The sequence below is a fragment of the Anser anser genome (genome assembly GCF_964211835.1).
Source record: "Anser anser genome assembly, chromosome: 8".
Classification (NCBI taxonomy): Eukaryota; Metazoa; Chordata; class Aves; order Anseriformes; family Anatidae; genus Anser; species Anser anser.
In genome coordinates, this window is record NC_139728.1 from 12,833,578 (window position 1) to 12,851,235 (window position 17,658).

A 17,658-nucleotide genomic window follows, 5' to 3' on the forward strand; every position below is an offset into this window, starting at 1 on the left:
TAATTTATCAAAACTAACAATTAAAAGTTTAATCTCTCAGAGCTGGGGTCAGCAGAAAGATAAACAGAAGCCCAGCCATGATATCAGGAGTTTCACTCACACAACCCTGCTAGGCCATCAGTTTTCCTTCTCTTGAGAAAGCACCTACCACCAATGGCTGTGACGGTCTCACTCCCTTGTTAAGATTTTAGTGTAGGCAGCGACATCTCTGCTAGTCCTGGTTTGGAACATTTCGGGGTGTTTAAGTATCTTCAAATAGCTTAAGATTTTTTTTAGTGGGATGAAGCTGCGCACATGTACTGACGTTAGTTAAAGGGACAAGTAACTACTACAAAGCAAGCTTAGCCAGAAAAATAAGGGAGGGCTTACTTTTTAACTTTTGTCAGTCCTTGAGTAGCCAGCCACCTGCTGAATTAAAAATTACGTTAGTTGAACAGTTAACTTCAAGGTATTTCAGACTCCAAGTAAATATTCAGTGACAATTTATTTGTCTGGTCTTTATTGTTATTACAAAAAACCAAAAAAGCAGATATCAAAAAACAGCAAAGGTTTCACAAATTCCCCAACAGTTTTACACAACTGAATTGCTGTAAAATGGTGAACATAAAACGCGTTTACATCAGTCCTGGCCCTAACCTTCAGTGGTGATCTGTGGTCTGGGATGCCCAGGGCTTTCTTAATTCTTTTTAAAATACTCTTCTTTATTTTAGAACTTAATTTGCCCACTAGCTAACGCACTGTGGTACAACAGGAATGTTAACTGTCTGGTACCCTTAAAACTGTATCTAGTAAACAAAATATGGGAGCTTTGCAAGGTTGGTGTGGATACCAGTATTTATTTCTCAGATTACCAGAGGGAGCCACCATGTTGTGCTGGAGAGAATCAAATCACATTCAAGTTGCTGAAAGGTGATTTACTGTTTGAAAGCTCCTTTGTCTTCTCCTGTTTAGGATCTTTACTCCCCAAAATAGAGTTCACTGGACTGCACTCCAGTGTAAATGGACCATCAACCCTTTAAATTCTACCATCCAAACTGCAGGACAGGCAACTTTATCCTGTGTGACTTTCCCCCTGGGGGCCTGGTGTCTGATGACAAGACTTCAGAACTGGCCATGAGATGTGAGGTTAAAGAAAATACTCAGCTTTCTGGAATGATGACTGGTCGGAAGGGAGCCATTGTATTCTGCCCTGTTCACTGCTGTAGGTTCAGAGGCTGACCAAAGGAAACGTGGTCCAGTTACCTACACGAATAGCTGCCCCACTTCTCAAATATTTATCTTACGTCAAGCCACTGCTTGGCTAGCAAAAAAAGAATTAAGACATTGCCCTACGTCCCTCAGCTTTTGTTTGGAAAGTCAGGTCCAAATCTGCCACAATTATACACAAACGCAAATCATCCTAAACACGAAGTTTTATATGTAGCTCTATACATGTCACTGAAATGCTTGAGTACCAAATATTCCTGTTAGAAATAAAATTGCACCTTCATAATTTTCCAGAGTTTAACAAGAAGAGATCACGATATGCATTACTTGTCAGGTATGAAAGAAGCAGTGAGAAGACAAGCTGAGAGACAGACACTGCCCACAGGGCAGCAATGGCATTGAGTTGGTTGGGTTTTGCACCAGCATCTCCCCCGCCGTGGATGGCGGACAGCTGCTCCCTGCTGGAGTCAAACCGTTTTCCTGGCAGTCAAAACGCGGACAATGGACCCCACTCCTCCCGCAGCCAGGGCCTGAGAAGAGAAAAGAGGCAGTTCCAGGTCAAGGTGGCTACAGAATGAAACTACTGCTGCCAGGAAAGACTTCCCGACTGTATTTCAAAGGAGCATCTCCCAGCACTTTACATCAAGAGCAAAACACTAGCACCCAGCGTAGCAGGGAAGCATAACCGCATTCGTTTTAAAGACAGTTATTTAATAAACTTTTATCTCCCTGCATACCTAAATTGCAAATTTTGCTTCCCTCTAGGAAGGAAATTCTACTTCCATCTGCCTGAATCACTAGGTTGAACTATTTTGTTTGCGTCAGTCTAACAAAAATCAAATTTTAACATAGAATCTTTACCCAAGGAATCAGAAGAATGACAAACGACACAGCTCTGAGCCACATTTCGCTGTGCAAAATGGGGCATTTCAGTTTCACCAGGCAGAAAGGAGGTTCTTGCCAGGCTCAGGGAGTGTGCCCAGGACCCAAGAAGCTGCTAGCAAGAAGGACCTGGGTGGGAGCATACCCTAGACACGCACCTTCTCATGCCACTGCAGCAGCACAGCACTGCTGTTGTCAGAGGGGCTCTCAAAGCCTTTGTAGATGTATTTCATCAGCAGATCGACACCATTCTTATCCAGCGACTGCACTGCCTTCTCGATATCGTTGGCTTTGAAAGAGATGAGAACCTTCAGGACAATGCTTTCTGCACGATCCTGTCAACAAGTAGGAAAGGCAGAGATACATTTATTCGCACATAAGGTACATCCGAGCACCAGTCACCTCCTGAACAAATGGAACTAGAATTCTTCTCTTTAGCAACTTTAAAATACGTTTGAAGAGAGCAGCTTGTACAAAAGATTGTGATACTAACGTGTAACAGATACAGCCTCCCAGTGCTGAAGAGCGCAACAGAACACGAGTTTGTTCTGCTTTACATTTTTCTGCCTCTGTGCTCGTTTGCAATTTTCCACTTACTAAGTGAGACTGGGACTAAATATTAAATTTTTGTATTGAAATTCAAGGTCTGGCAAGTTCAAAAAAAAATTATAAGGATTAAGTACTTGACTGGCCTCCCCTGTTACCAGAGCCTTTTCCACACCTTTGTACTGTTTAATGAGATGCAATTATCATATTCCATGGAACTGGTATTGGCCACCCTGGAAGTGGTAACTGCTGGAAGCCACACGAAAAAACTTTCAAAACAGCCAACTTCTGTCCCAGGCATGCAGGATGCAACCTGGCAGCATAAACAATATTCTGCATCAATAACCGTTTGCAAGTCGGTCTGGATATCATTTCAGGCCCAGGAATTTGTGTAGCATGATTACAGCTGCATCTAATCAGCATAAATCAGCTCTTCCTGCCCATCCATCGCTAACTGAGGGAGGATGAAAGAAAAATAGTCTCAATTTTGTTAAGACTTTTAAGTAATTCAATTATACGAATGCTTCCAGCAGCTTTCTCCTGCAGAAATTATTGATGTCAGTTTTCTTGTTTACGTCCTACAGCTACTTAGAAAGACTTCTCACAGCAAGAACTATGAGCAAAACTTAAATTCCACAAGCAAAACTAAAAATGAAGCCAAATATGAAAATTCAGTTGCTCTGCCCTCTCCACTTCCGCTGCCTTCACACTGTATTCTTAAATACATGAACACACATCTAATGGAAACAAGTCCTTCATGTGAAAACAAAGCCGGTCACTCTCTTAGACAACAGGATCTGTAAGAAACACTAGCTGGTTCTCTGTGAAAGCCCTCAGGAAAGGGTATGGAGCTCAGTGAAAAACCTGTACCAGAGAAGCCCAGCACCGTGGCTGTAAGGCTCCCCTCAAGCCAGGACGACAGTCCTCCACAGGCGCTCCACATCTGGGCAGTTCCTCATCTTATCTGTCTGTTGCTCTCGCCGCTGCAATCCTGAGCCACTCGAGGTTTATTCTGGGGAGATTCAGAAGTACATGCAGGCAGCATGCTCCTATATTCTGTCTCAGGGGGCGTGCTTGCAATTTCTGAGGTTTTAATGGCTTAATTGTGATTGGATGCAATAACCATCAGTTCTTCCTTTTATGTAGGTGCGCGGTCTGGCTGTGCTAGCAGCGTCATTAGTCAGAGGCTGTGGTGGCTCGGTACCGGCTATGGCTACGTGCTGCCAGGTGAACTTGCCCTTCTGAGCTTGATCCTGACCAGACACGGGCACAAGATGAAGTGCTGAGCCAGCCAGGGCACAGCACATACGGTACATACGGGCTGAAGGACCCAGTAAACCCGACCTAGCACTGAGTTAGAGGCACACAGACAGATGGCATCCGAGCTTTCTGAGTAAAACAGCGGAGGTCAAAGGTGTTTGGACACCGGGGAATACCCCAACGCTAGGTCTCCTGGCTGCCCCCCCCACCCCCCCGGCTGCTGGGGGCTGGCCCTACAGCAGCAGGGAGGCACTGGTAAGGAGCAACCCCGCGAGCCCGCTACCTCACCTTCACCGCCTGGTTCTTCGTGTTGATCGGGGGGTTCTTCAGAGCCGCCTGCAGCGCGGCCAGCATGTTCCCTGTGCCGGGCGGATAAGGACGGGCAAACGGCGGAACCACACCGGCCCTTCCGCACGGCCCTTCCCCTCCCTCGGCCTGGGCCCGGTCCGAGCCCGGTCCCTCCCTCCCCCCCCGGCCCTGGTCCTCCCCCCCCCCGTCCCGGTGCCGCTCCCGTCCCGCCCCGCCGCGGAAGGATATTGCCTGAGGCACGAGTCCACTTCCCCCTCGTCGGGCCCCGCCTGCCCGTCTCCTCCTTCCTCCTCGTCCACGAACTTGTTCTCGTCGTACTCGTCCACGTCCACCCGCCGGAAGCGGGCCGACGACACCGTGTGCTTCGCCATGGCCGCGCCGCTCCCCGCGCCCCGCGCCTCGCTCCCCGCCGCCGCCGCCGCCGCCACAGCCCGGCCCGGCCCGGCCCCGCCCGCCCCACGGCGCAGGCGCCCCCCGGCCGCGCCCCGCGCGTGCGCGCTGAGGGCGGGGGGGCGGGGGCTGGGGCCCGGAGGCGGGCGGAGGCGGGGCCGGCTTCCCGCCCCCGGGCGCTCCCGCCTCAGCCGTGAGGGAAGTGCGGGGCTCGGGGGTGCCGCCCCAGAGCCCTCGTGGGGAGCGGGGCTCTCCTGGCTCCAGCTGTCCCGCTCTGTAGGGCTTCAGTAACAGACATGTCGCACCACGAAGCCAGAGTGCTGCTTTCAATTAAAAAGCGTTTAATTTGACTTTCTTCCCCTATAAGTGACAGGAATCTGGTTTTTCCTATGTAAACCATGTGTAGATCTCTGTGTAGATCTCTGTTACCTACCTTACCCTATCGGATGTTTCTTAGTAGAAATGACACAACTTCGTGAAGTTCCTCTGAGTGCATGTGGCGGCCCTAGAAAAGCCGTACGTACCACTGCTACGTGTACAAACTGTTATTAAGGAGCCAGGTGTAGGAAGAGGCATCTCCCCTGCAGAACCGCCCTCCTGCCGGCGGAGGAGTTGAGGCTGCTCCGTACCTTCCACCAAAGCCACCTCAGCTGTGAGGCCCCAGGCAGAGACTGCAGTGGTGGCCGTTGTGCACATGCTGTTTTCCAGCAGATGTTAGCTGGAGAACAATAAATTGATTGTAGGAGGTAACCAGAAGATGCTGAGGTTTTGTTAGTACTGCAGTGGGTTTATATTGGAGAGGTGTAGGTCTAAAATAAAAGGGTGTTGTCTTTGTAATTACTGATTTGAGGTCCACGGTTGTTCTATGGATTAATTTTCCTAAGAAGTGACTTTAGCATTTTTTTTTTCCATTTTCGATCCAGGTTTTCTGACCTGAAAGTGGTTTGAATTCTGTCATCTTCAGCATAGGTGTCTGCTGCTTGGAAATGTTTCATAATTACTAGTTTCATTGAATAATTCATTTGGCATTTTTAAATGCCGTACAATATTTTTAGGTGTGGGGTATAGATGTTCCCTCTGGGAGGGCAGAAACATGCATGGGAAAAGCACCAAGTGGCTTTGAGACATCAGAGGTGGCAGACTGCCTTTCGTCACTTGTAAAGGCTTTTGGAAGGCAGGGCTAGAAAAAGAAAAGGTCTTTAAGTTTTGCTGCACAGCAGGCTTTCCCTGCATTGCTTGTGGACATGCTTTCCTAAAATACGGTTCTGTTCCTGTTAAGTTGTTGATTTGATGTGGATTATGTTGATCTGTTGAGGTTCCTGGTGGTGTAGCTGGCTGATAAAGCGTTGACCCAGGGATGCTGTAGATGAAACTGGAAAGGAGGTGACACCACGTCCCCCGCCGGCAGTGGGGGCAGTGTCACCTGAGGCAGGCTGGAAAGGCTCCACAGAGCTTGGCAGCGCCCATGCAGCAGTGGTGAAGCTGTCCTCGGCATGATGAAGCTGAGAGAAACAGAGGCAGAGTAATGCGACTTTGGGGTACTTTAGCAAGAAGTAATTGATCTTTTGTACGCAGCAGTGGTAAGCCTCATTACAAGGAGGGTAATTTGAGTAGGCGATGATGCGTCCTGTGTTTTCGTGGGCATGTGTCAGTGAATCCAGATAACCATCCACCTCAAAGAGCATAGATTCTGGGTGGCTGTCTTGGTCTGTACAGTTCGTAGAATGGCCTTTTTGGACTACTGTGCCTGAGAAGCTCCGCAGCTCGTAGAAGAGAAGATGGTTGGGAATCCAAAGGCCTGGTGAAATTCTGCGTAAAGGACTCTTGCTTCTTCATCTGTCCATATGTGGTAGGACACACAGCACATATTTGGTTCTGTGTCTGCCAGCTATAGGGCTTTACTACTGTCCTTTGGTGTGTCAGATATTCTCGGAAAATTGTTTCTCCCCTGGATTCATGTTCTGTTGAAAGATCTCCCTGTTCACTTGCTACATAGCTGGTGCTCCTGAATAAAAAAGAAAAGTAATATTTAAATTTAACCTTTTGATTTGTTTTGCACATAAACTGAAAAGATAATAGTGGAAAGTCTCTTCAAAAATGTACTGAAACTCGTAGCAGGGCATAAAAAGTTGGTCATTAACACGGAGAACAAAGCTCTTGCCACCTGGAAGCATATCTAGTTTTTGCAAACTAGCCTTTTTGCTAAAACACGAGTCAAAAATATTTTTCTGGCTTCTGCCCCCTTACCCTAGACAGAAACAACCGTAAAGTAGAAATAAGCTTACTTTTCAGGAATTAGCAGATGAGTTTTGTGCAATCTGGCTAAACAAACAAGTAAATACCAACCGAAAAAGAAAAAAATGTATATAATTACCATCTCAGCAGCTCCAGCTCAGGGTAATAGTAAATATGTTTCTTACTTCCTTTACTGGCTTTTTAAGATGGTTCAGTTTCTACTTCAGCGGATATTGCAATCTTTCTTTTCAAAATCGCTTGATGAAGAAGAAAGATACTATTTGAAAGAAAGAAGAAAGTTACTCTTATAGTACTCCATACTATATATGGAATAAGAAAGTTGCAGTATCCAAACATTTTTATATATGCACAATCACACCACTCAACAGAAATCTTTGTGTATGGAGTCCAGAGACAGCAGCTCTATTCTCAGTAACCTGGATCATTTCTTCTCACAAAACAATACTTCATTCCACCATATGAAGCTCAAATATCTTAATGAAATATCTATATGCGCCTTACATCCTAAAACACAAAAAAAGTCTTTTATGTTCAAATGATACTGTAATTAGAGCATCCTAAATGAAAGCTGTTTGCAATATTGTGTTCTCCACCTTCAGATATACACTCATGTTGAGTGCTGGCACTCACAGATGCTTCCATTCACTCAGAGTATACAAATGCTCTGTCTCACTTCAACTCCCTGCATCATACAGAGAGCCTCAGTCCCTAAATGTGTACTTGGGGACAGTGCTTCCAGAGTAGGATCGCAAATGCTGTGCACTGCAAAATTGCCCTTCCAGCCATCCCCACCTTCTGGCTTCATTTCGCTATCTCCCCACTTCTATTACCATGCACAGAAAGAGAAAGCAGGGCTGCAACCTTGTAAGAACTCCTGGGCTACACTCTTAGAGGGACAATACAGCTTCCCAAGCCAGGTATTTTCAGTTGTGTTATTGTGGCTCACATCAGTCAAGTTTTAAAAGTTCCAGGCAAAAGAAAGGTACCACAAAAGCAGTTGGTCATCCAATAGAAGCTGACCTTTCCAACTAAACTAGAATTTCTGTAGCATTCTCTGCCATACAGGACTTTAATGCAGATACACAAATACTTATGATCAGGTTCTGAAGCAGGTACTGAAAAAATCACAGCAACCAGCAGTCAGAAAGAACAATAGATGCTTCTATATTGTTCGGACAATGGACAGGACTCAGCTTAAGCTTTTACTGGAAAACCAAAACTCACTATGCAGAAGTAAATTTTATTACTAAAGTTTTCAAACCTGTAAATCTGTCTATTAAGCACCAAATGGAAGTTAAATGCATTTTAAGGAAACAGTCAAAGATGGAAAAAAAACATTATGGCCCAAGCTTAGTAAGGCACTAAATGCCCTAATTATGAATATCCTAGCAGAGACCTGAAAACTGATCCTTGGACAGGCATGCAGTGCATTAAAGAAAGTCCACCCATTTCAGTGTTTTCATACCCAAGGCACCTGTTCCAAAGTGACATTTTGCAGTTCATCGCTTCATCAGGTTGGGTGTTGTCCCATTTGTTCAAGCTTGACAAAGAAAAATGTGGATATAACCTAACTCTCACTTATATCCACTTTAATATCTCTCTGCACATTTAAGCCATGTCTAGCTCTGACTTTCTGAACCGTGTGTTCCTTACACAGGGCACCATTAAAAATGAAAGATATTTCCTAAAATACTGCATTTAATTGTAAGGATCAAGATCTCTCAGTATGTGTAACTCTTGATGGCAAAAACCCTCAGAAGACTACAAGTTTGTACTCTATTTAGTGCAACAGTTTTCCCAGCTAGCTGTTACAAGAAGAAATCTCTCTTCCATGCACAATCCCTCTAACTCAAGTGCACCTTAACTTACTGAAGAATTAGATGTGCACTGATTCACCCTTTTGGTGAATCACTCTGTCAGGCAGATTTAACCAAGAACAAAAGTCGTACCTGAAGTACTATAGGGTCTATGCAGGTAAACTTTTTTTCTTTTCAGTAGAGGTACTCAATTGAGCACTTCAGCAGAAGAATTTTGGGATTTTTTTCTGCAAGAGTTCATATAGGAAATAAACAAAATACCTAAAAGACAGACAGCTGGAAGGGAAAAGTAAATGGGAAAAAAAAAAACACAAAAAACATATCAAACTACCCGTGACAGTATTTAAACATAAATGTCTCAGTTACTCCCCCCACTAATTACAGGGCTACAAAGATGATCAAGGGGCTGGAGCACCTCTCCTACAAAGAAACGCTGAGAGAGCTGGGGCTGTTCAGCCTACAGAGGAGAAAGCTCTCGGGTGACTCCATTGTAACCTTTCAGTACTTAAAGGGGACTTATAAAAAAGATGGGGAGCAACTCTTTGCTAATCAGATAATGACAGCACAAGGGGGAATGGTTTTAAACTAAAAGAGGGGAGATTTAGATTCAAGGATAGGAGGAAATTCTTTACTCAGAGGGTGGTGAGGCAGTGGAACAGGTTGACCAGAGAGGTTGTGGATGCCCCATCCCTGGAGGTGTTCAAGGCCAGGTTAGATGAGGCCCTGAGCAATCTGATCTAGTGGTGGCGTCCCTGCCTGTGGCAGGGTGGTTGGAACTAGATGATCCTTGAGGTCCCTTCCAACCCAGACCATTCTGTGATTCTGTGAACTATACATTCTTCTTTGCTATGTTACACCCAGTTCTTGGAATTTCACAGCTACTGTCCAGCAAGAGTGAAGTGTTGGAAGTTTCTGCAGTCCCCCCCAGCTACACTAAGCTACACTAAAGCTTGACATACCTTGGAGCCTCCATCCAGATCACTTCTATTTTGACCTCCAGCTTTATTTAAAGGTTCACTTCATTATTCAGTCACAAAGATCATGACCATAAAGGTCTTTTTTTTTTCTTTTTTTTTTTTTTCTTTTTTTTTTCTGGCTAAACCTTGGGGTAATCATTAGGTACCTTCTGGAATGATAGGGGTGGAAATGATATTTTGCTGTACATACATAAGGGAAGCTTTTTCTCCTCCCTTCACTAGAATCTCTGAGCTAAAAGAAAACAGCTTTGAAAAGAAACACATTATAATACACTCTTATTCAGGAGCTCAGCAAACTGGAAAAAGCTCATACATCTCCAGATTGGTGAGAGAAGCCTCTAGCACACATTCGTTTCCTCAGAGTGTGCTACAGCCAGCACTTCATCAATCCAGTCTGCATTACCTTTCTGTGTGCAACATTCTTGGTGCAAACAAATCCATTCATCACCATGGAGTCAAGATTCTTTCCACCAGGAATCTAACAGAGCAAAAGAAGTCAAACACTTAGAACTGTTATACATTCCCATAACTTCTAAATGCTGTAAACCTAACAGAATAGCTATTGTGACTACTGTGCAAGCTTCCTCTATACCCTCAATTATCAGATGAAAGATCAGGTGCTGTCATGCTGGACACACAACTCTTTTCCTTAAAGTCTGGCAAACTAGAGACAACAACGTGAAAGCAAGTATCAAGTTCCAGGATCTCCAAGCTCCTCCCAACAAATACAGATTTGCAAATTCAAGTACACACTGGAAGACAATAAGGGAACAGAAGTTCTGCAGGCCGTTGGGAGCATATGCCTTTGCACATACTGTTTTCACTAATAATGAACAAGAGTTGTAATGACAAAAGAGAATAAACAAACCTCTACTTACTATTTGAACACAAAAAGTTGACTGGTCTTCCTACAGTCACAGTCACAGGAGTACCAAACATGAATCAGGTTCCTAATGACATGTTTCAGAGTGTGTTTCTGTTACTGACATATAAAATCCCTATGAGAGTTTCCACATCTGAACATCTACTTTTTGAAACTAGGCTTCAGGACAGGAAGCATCAGTTGTTGCTGCCTCAAGAGATGCTACAGAATTGTCATAAGTAACATAAGGCTCTGCTCATATCTTAACTTGCTTCCAAATGAAAGAAGCCTCCCAAGACAAACTTCTGCCAAGCAAAAATAAGCCTGAGCCTGTGAACCTCAGTGACACTGCTTCCTTAGAGGTCTCAGAAGAAACTCTGCATGCCACAGCTCCAGCCTTACAGTTCAGCAATGTCATCTCTGGGACATCTGGTAGACCTGAAAGTACCATCCCATAACAATCAAGTTTTCCTCCAAAAAAAGTAGTTGTAATTAGCATGGGAAGAGTTAAATCCTCCACAGCGGGGAGTTACAGGGCAATAGATTGATACACAGAGTCCTGAAGGTTACTTATCCAGCATACCTCTCCAATCCGAGCATAAAACACGCAGAAGCTAAAAAAGAATTTGAGTCATTACAGAAGTGTTGCTCTTCCCAACCTTCCTATCCCTACCATCCTACAGCCTGAAAGAAGAGGTCAGCTCCAGAGCATTACATAAAGCACTTAAATCCTTTCCCAGGATACAAAGTTCTTTCTTTACAACTTTTCCTAGAAATCCGCATTATCCAAAGGCCATGTTGGCCAATTACACCACTGAACATGCTGAGGGTAGCGGGGATGACCCTTCTCTTCAAATAGCAGGTGCTGCCAGCATGTGCATTCTTTGTCTTTCCTTACATACACTGTCTGAAGCTTATTCTTTTGATGTCGCTGGCAGATATCCATGTCATCATCTCTGTTCTTGACATCAGGATGTACAGTTTGAACTACCTGACAGACCACAGGTACAAGGATATCCCTCCACGACAGGGACAGAGACTCATTGTACAGAAGTTGCTGAAGCAGTGCCATCAGGTGGTTGTGATTAGCAGAGCTGTAAAAAAACAACCACAGCAACAACAAATTGTGGTGAGGAAGATATAGAGCAGCGTTTAATTGAAGTCACCTTTCAGAAGTTAATTTCAGAGAGTCAACTCTCTGGTCCTCTGTTTCAACATATAAAACCACAGGCAAGAAAGCAATCAAAATATACTGTAAAAACGTTGTTTTCTTAATGTAAATTAGTTCTTTGTGTTGTCCACAGATCAAGTCCCACTGAAAGCTGGTGGAACAGGAGGGCTTCAGGAACTGTTACTTAAGATATGCAAAATCCTTTTTCTATAATTTTCTTACAGCAGCCTTTCCATGGCTTGTTTCTCCCCATTCTCTTCTCTCAGCAGACCCAGATTGCAGTGGTGCCAGCCTAGGGTTGTAAAAAAGAGTTCTTTGGACTTCTCCACTCTCCTGTTGAACAATGACTCTGCAAGAGACAAACAAACCTTGTTAATATAGAGTTTGCAGCTGAATACCTGCATCTTTCTGAAAGGCTACTTCGAAAATGAAAGAATTTACTAAGACATAAGTCTGAGCCTCTTAAAAGACTGAGTTTGAGCTAGAAGTCATGGTAATAGGACACTGCAAACAATACCAAGTATAACAGTTGTGAGTACACAAAGGAAAAAGCGAATTACTGAAATTCTTGTACTGGCACTATACAGCAGATATTACTTCCAGAAGAACAAATTAAGATATGAGACAAAACAAAAGTTACATCCCAGTTTTGCCTATAAATAAGCAGCAAATTCAAAGTACTTTATCTATATTCATAATACATAATCGTAATGCCTTTTAGATTTGAAACATTAGTCAAAGGCACTAATTTGCTCCACAGAAAGCTGCTGCTTTGAAGACCTACACATGTAAGTGGCAGTAGAAAGATCAAGTTATTCCATACAGGCTGCAGCACAAGTAGCCAAAATATCTTGGTAAAGGCCTTGTTTAGCATGTCTCCCAAACATAGTTTTAAAAAAATGCTGTGCTACTGATGAACCTTTACATAACTTGTATTCCTGAACCCAACCACCACCCCTTTGCTAGTCGGGTGCAAAGTGAGATGCAAGCAGACTGGCTCAACTAGCCTGTCACAGTATTTAATACTACAGAATTCTCTTTTCTCTCTGAAGTTTAAGAATTTTCCATAAAGAACGTGGCACAAGTTTTCCAAGAATCTCAGCACACCATCTCATACCCTTTCACCTATCAGATACACAAGCATCTCTTCATTATGTTAAACGGGATGCCAATGAAGGCTGTATCACCTGGATAGGATACTTTTTTTTTTTTTTTAATTCTAAATGTCAGCATAAACTGTAGTCATTTCTGGTTTTGGAAAGAGAAAGCATGTTTCGACAGTGCAGAGTAGTGTGTCGTCCCCCCACATGGTCAAGCATCACTTGGTGGTGGGAAGTAGAGAGTAATTTCTTTCCTCTCTCTCTGTGCTTCCACATGGCTTTTTTTTTTTCTTCTTCCTTTTCCCCTTTCCTTTTCCCTTTAGTTAAACTATTTAATTAATAATAATTTTCCATTATTAATTATTTTTCCTTTAATTAAATTATCCTTATCTCAACCCGTGAGTTGTTTTTTTTCCTTTTCTTCTTCCCTTCCTCTTCTGAGGAGGAGGAGTAATAGAGTGGTTGTGGTGGAGTTCAGCTGCCTAGCAAGGTAAAACCACTACGAAGGGATGAAAGCTAAACAACAAGAAAGAAAAAAAACAGCTGTAGGAAGATTCCAGACTGACCTATGGTAAACATTTGCTCATTAAGGGCCATTAACATAGTAAAAATCATACCCACCAAAATGCTAGTGTATACAAATATGGAATTTGTTATGTCCCTGTCCCCTCCCCCACTGGTCATCTGCAATGCACAAACCCAGTAGAGATAAGTTGGGCGAGCCAAGACAGCCAATCAAAAGTAGCCAGAGAGGTAGTTTCACAAATTTGCTTTGTATAAATAATGGTGATTCAAGTCAGAGGTGTGCTTGCTTTGTGAAAGATTGCCAAGTACCTGCAGCATTATGTAATTAAATATTTAATTAAAAGACCTTTGTTTGGATTCTGATTCCGTGTGTATATTGGTGAGGCACACTGGGCATGAACCTATGGATAACAAAGTTGTGTAAAGGTTGTAAAAGGGTGTTGAGGGCTACCAAATGGCTTCTGTTGTGAACGCTATTTCATGAGAGACTTAGACGGGGTTGATGTTGAGTTAGGGTTATTGTTAGGGTTTGGGTTAGGGTTTGGAGGGAGAGGTTGGGTTACGGTTTGGAGAGAGAGTGAAGAATCCTGCTGTGAGTAGGGTTGCGTAAAGGCTGCCAAAGGAAGTTGAGGGCTGCCAAACGTTTTCCATTGTGATCTGTATTTCATGGGAGCCCTATCTAGGGTGTGTTTTTGACCTGGAGCGTTCTCCATGTTTAAGCTTAGGCAGAGGTTAGAATCACAGAATCATAGAATCATTAAGGTAGGAAAAGATCTCCAAGATCACCGGGTCCAACCATCACCCTACTGCCAATGTTACCCACTAAACCGTGTCGCTAAGCACCACGTCCAGTCTCTCCTTAAACACCCCCAGGGACGGTGACGCCACCACCTCCCTGGGCAACCCGTCCCAATGCCTAACTGCTCTTTCTGAGAAGAAATGTCTCCTCATTTCTAACCTAAACCTTCCCTGGCACAACTTGAGGCCATTCCCTCTTGTCCTATCACTGGTTACCTGTGAGAAGAGGCCAACCCCAGCTCCCCACACCTTCCTTTCAGGTAGGTGCAGAGAGCAATAAGGTCTCCCTGAGCCTCCTCTTCTCCAGAGTAAACACCCCCAGTTCCCTCAGCCGCTCCTCACAGGACCTGTGTTCCAGGCCCTTCTCTGGACACACTCCAGGGCCTCGATGTCCTTCTTGTAGTGAAGGGCCCAAAGCTGAACCCAGTACTCGAGGTGCGGCCTCACCAGAGCAGAGTACAGGGGGACGATCACCTCCCTGGCCCTGCTGGCTGCACTATTCCTGATAAAAGCCAGGATGCTGTTGGCCTTCTTGGCTACCTGGACACACTGCTGGCTCATGTTCAGGTGAGCATTGACCGACACCCACAGTTCCTTTTCCTCTGCACAGCTTTCCAGCCACTCTGCCCCAAGCCTGTAGCACTGCATTGGGGTTGTTTTGGCCAACGTTCAGGACCTGGCACTTTGGATGATAAAAGATAATAAAGCAAAGACTACTGTTGTGATTAGGGCTGTGAAAGAACTGCCCAAGGAATTTGAGGTATATGAAAAGGCTTCTCATTTTAGTGCTATTTCATGGGAACCCTATCTGGGTTGGATGTTGGAACTGCCCATGACTCAGTGTTAGGTATAAGAACACGGTTAGGATTTGGAGAAAGTGAAAGCACAAGACAGATATTCCAAGTTAACAACTGGCTGCGCTGCTGGCATTGGCAACAGGGATTTGGCATCTACGACCATGGAGCCCTGTCTGAAGATCAAGAACTGATGGGGAGAGACGGGATCCACCTCACTAGGAGGGGTACGTGTGTCTTTGCTAACAGGTAAGCCAACCTGGTTAAGGAGGGCTTTAAACTAGGAGAGACAGGGGAAGGGGAGAATTACAGGGACAGAGAAGGCAGCAATAAGTGGCTCAAGTCAGGATGCCTCCAGCAGGTGCATGCAGCCAGGGAAGTGAGTGTAGAACATGACTGTGAAGGCTCCTCTTGCACCCCTCCTGGGAAACCTGTAGGCTTGATCACCTCCCTGAAATGTTTACACAAGCAATACACAAAGCATGGGCAATAAACAGGATGAATTGGAGATCTGTGTGAGGTCATAAGGCTACGATCTTATTGCAATTACAGAAACGCGGTGTGATAGCTCATATGACTGGAATGCTGTCATGGAGGGCTATGTGCTTTTTAGGAAAGACAGGCCGGGAAGGTGAGGTTAGGGGAGTTGCATTCTATGTGAGAGAGCAACTGGAATGCATTGAGCTCTGCCTAGGGGTGGATGAAGAGCGAGTTGAGAGCTTATGGGTAAGGATTAAAGGGCAGGCTACCACGGCTGACACTGTTGTGGGATTTTGCTACAGGCCACCTGATCAGGAAGAGGAAGTAGCTGAAGCCTTCTACAGACTGATGGAAGTAGCCTCACAGTCACAGGCCCCAGTTTTCATAGGGGATTTCAGCCACCCTGAAGTCTGCTGGAAAGAACATAGAGCTAGGTGCAAACAGTCCAAGAGGTTCCTGCAGAGCATTGATGATAACTTTTTGACACAGGCGGTCGAAAAGCCAAAGAGGAGAGGTGTGCTGTTGGATCTTGTGCTTACAAACACAGAAAGGCTGGCTGGAGATGTAAAGGTTGAGGGCAGCCTTGGCTGCAGTGACCATGGGATGGTGGAGTTCAGGATCTTGCAAGGAGGAAGCAGGGAAAGAAGTAGGATCGCAACCCTGGACTTCAGGAGAGTTACCCTAGGCCTTTTCAGGGACCTACTTGGAGGAATAGCATGGGTCAGGGCCCTAGAAGGAAAGGGAGTCCATGACAGGCAGTCAGTATTTAAACATAACTTCCTCCAAGCTCAAGATCTATGCATTCGTATGAGCAAAAAGGCAAGCAAAGGGACAGAAGACTTGTTTGGATGAGCAAGGAGCTCCTGGAAGGACTCAAGTGGAAGATGGAAGTATACAGAATACGGAAAAGGGGACAGGCCACTTGGAAAGAATATAGGGACATTGTCAGAGGATGCAGGGATGTGACGAGGAAGGCCAAGGCCCATTTGGAGTCACATCTGGCAAGGGGTGTCAAGGGCAACAAGAAGGGCTTCTTCAAATATATCAGTACCAGAAGGTAGACTAGGGAAAATGTGGGCCTGCTGCTTACTGAGGTGGGTGCCCTGGAAGAAGGCAGAATTACTGAATACCTTCTTTGCTTCAGTCTTCACTGATAAGACTGTCTGACCCTAGACAAGGGAAGAAGTCTGGAGAAAGGAGGACTTTCCCTTGGTCAAAGAGGATCAGGTCAGAGATCTCTTAGGCAAACCTGACACCCACAAATCCATTAGCTGTTTTCCAAAACCACAATTGATACAATCTGGTAAGGACTGTCACTTTACTGCAGTTGTGCTTCAAGAGTGGGCAAAGTCTGAGGGGGTTCCATACTCTGTTATCCACAGGCAAATGGAATAGTGGTGCAGACAAAGTCTCTTAAAATGGTTCTTGAAACCCCACAATCCAGGCTGGACAAACCAGCTCTGGGGTATGATATCCAGAATAAATGACCAGTGGGGAATAAATAGATGCCCATGGCTAAATCCTTTCTCTCCTTGACCTCCTTCTCTCTGGGGAACAAATTAATCTGGCCCAATGTCATGTTATCCTGGACAACTGGTACTGGTAGAACTCCCTAAGATGGGGCAGGTTCCTCTAGTACTGAAAACATCGCTCAATAAGTACGCCTGGTTGGCCACTGATGCCCATGCCAGAGAGCATAAAATCAACACAAGATGGATTATTCCTTCCTTTTAAAAACGGGTTAGAGAGAGGACCAAGTTTTCCTCTTCTTTTTCTTGCAGGGAGAAGAGGAAAGAAACCAATCTCCACCTGTCAAGTGTGTCTGTGTTATCAGAACACATGCTAATGGTTAGCCTTTGTTTAGCCTTTGTTTGTTGGTTTGCTAGTAGTTTTAGGATGCACGTCACTTCTATATTGGACAATCCTCTTTTTCCTCCCCACCATCAGTTATGAGGAGAAAAGAGGTAGTAGACACAATAATTCTCCAAACCTTGCAGAGAAACTAATCCAGGGATTTGTGAGAGTTTACAACCATGCCGACCAGGGAATATGTATAGCCCTTCCCCAGTCTGCTAACCAAGGAGTGAGATTTTTTATTCCTCTGCTGAATACACCTCTTGATCTAACACACGGTCACATTTTGGAGATTTTGGATACAGAAATCACATCACAGAAGAATTCATTTTCTAAGCAAAACAATGTGAAAATAGGAAAGAGGAAGCAGTTGTGACCTCTGTTATAGTTGATACCGAGCCAAAAGGACACATGGTTTTCTCCCTGATGGA

General features: G+C 44.7%; 3 protein-coding genes across 4 annotated transcripts; all 3 read right to left on the reverse strand.

Annotated features, from left to right (window-relative positions):
* Nucleotides 1-465: 465 nt before the first annotated feature.
* On the reverse strand, nucleotides 466-4,643 carry ARPC5 (actin related protein 2/3 complex subunit 5). Its single transcript, XM_083846582.1, has 4 exons — nucleotides 4,431-4,643; nucleotides 4,183-4,254; nucleotides 2,247-2,423; nucleotides 466-1,736 (listed from the first exon to the last, which is right to left on the reverse strand). The coding sequence occupies exons 1-4, from the start codon at nucleotides 4,572-4,574 to the stop codon at nucleotides 1,674-1,676; spliced, it is 456 nt and encodes a 151-aa protein (XP_083702708.1). The 5' UTR covers nucleotides 4,575-4,643; the 3' UTR covers nucleotides 466-1,673.
* Nucleotides 4,644-4,742: 99 nt separating this feature from the next.
* Nucleotides 4,743-6,551, reverse strand: APOBEC4 (apolipoprotein B mRNA editing enzyme catalytic polypeptide like 4; the record flags this gene model as incomplete). Its single annotated transcript, XM_083846580.1, is given in 6 exon segments — nucleotides 4,743-5,991; nucleotides 5,993-6,055; nucleotides 6,057-6,376; nucleotides 6,379-6,447; nucleotides 6,450-6,531; nucleotides 6,534-6,551. Coding segments are annotated over 6 exon segments (990 nt in total). The 3' UTR covers nucleotides 4,743-5,553.
* LOC310903386 (1-phosphatidylinositol 3-phosphate 5-kinase-like) lies at nucleotides 6,225-14,543 on the reverse strand. 2 transcript variants are annotated; one of them, XR_014587492.1, is made up of 5 exons: nucleotides 11,899-14,543; nucleotides 11,404-11,599; nucleotides 10,047-10,121; nucleotides 6,968-7,105; nucleotides 6,225-6,598 (listed from the first exon to the last, which is right to left on the reverse strand). XR_014587492.1 is itself a non-coding variant. In XM_083846581.1 (4 exons), the coding sequence occupies exons 1-4, from the start codon at nucleotides 12,078-12,080 to the stop codon at nucleotides 7,052-7,054; spliced, it is 507 nt and encodes a 168-aa protein (XP_083702707.1). In that variant the 5' UTR covers nucleotides 12,081-14,543; the 3' UTR covers nucleotides 6,662-7,051. The 2 variants fall into 2 exon arrangements, 1 of the variants encoding a protein (XP_083702707.1); XM_083846581.1 differs by lacking the exon at nucleotides 6,225-6,598 and having other exon boundaries at nucleotides 6,662-7,105.
* Nucleotides 14,544-17,658: the final 3,115 nt, after the last annotated feature.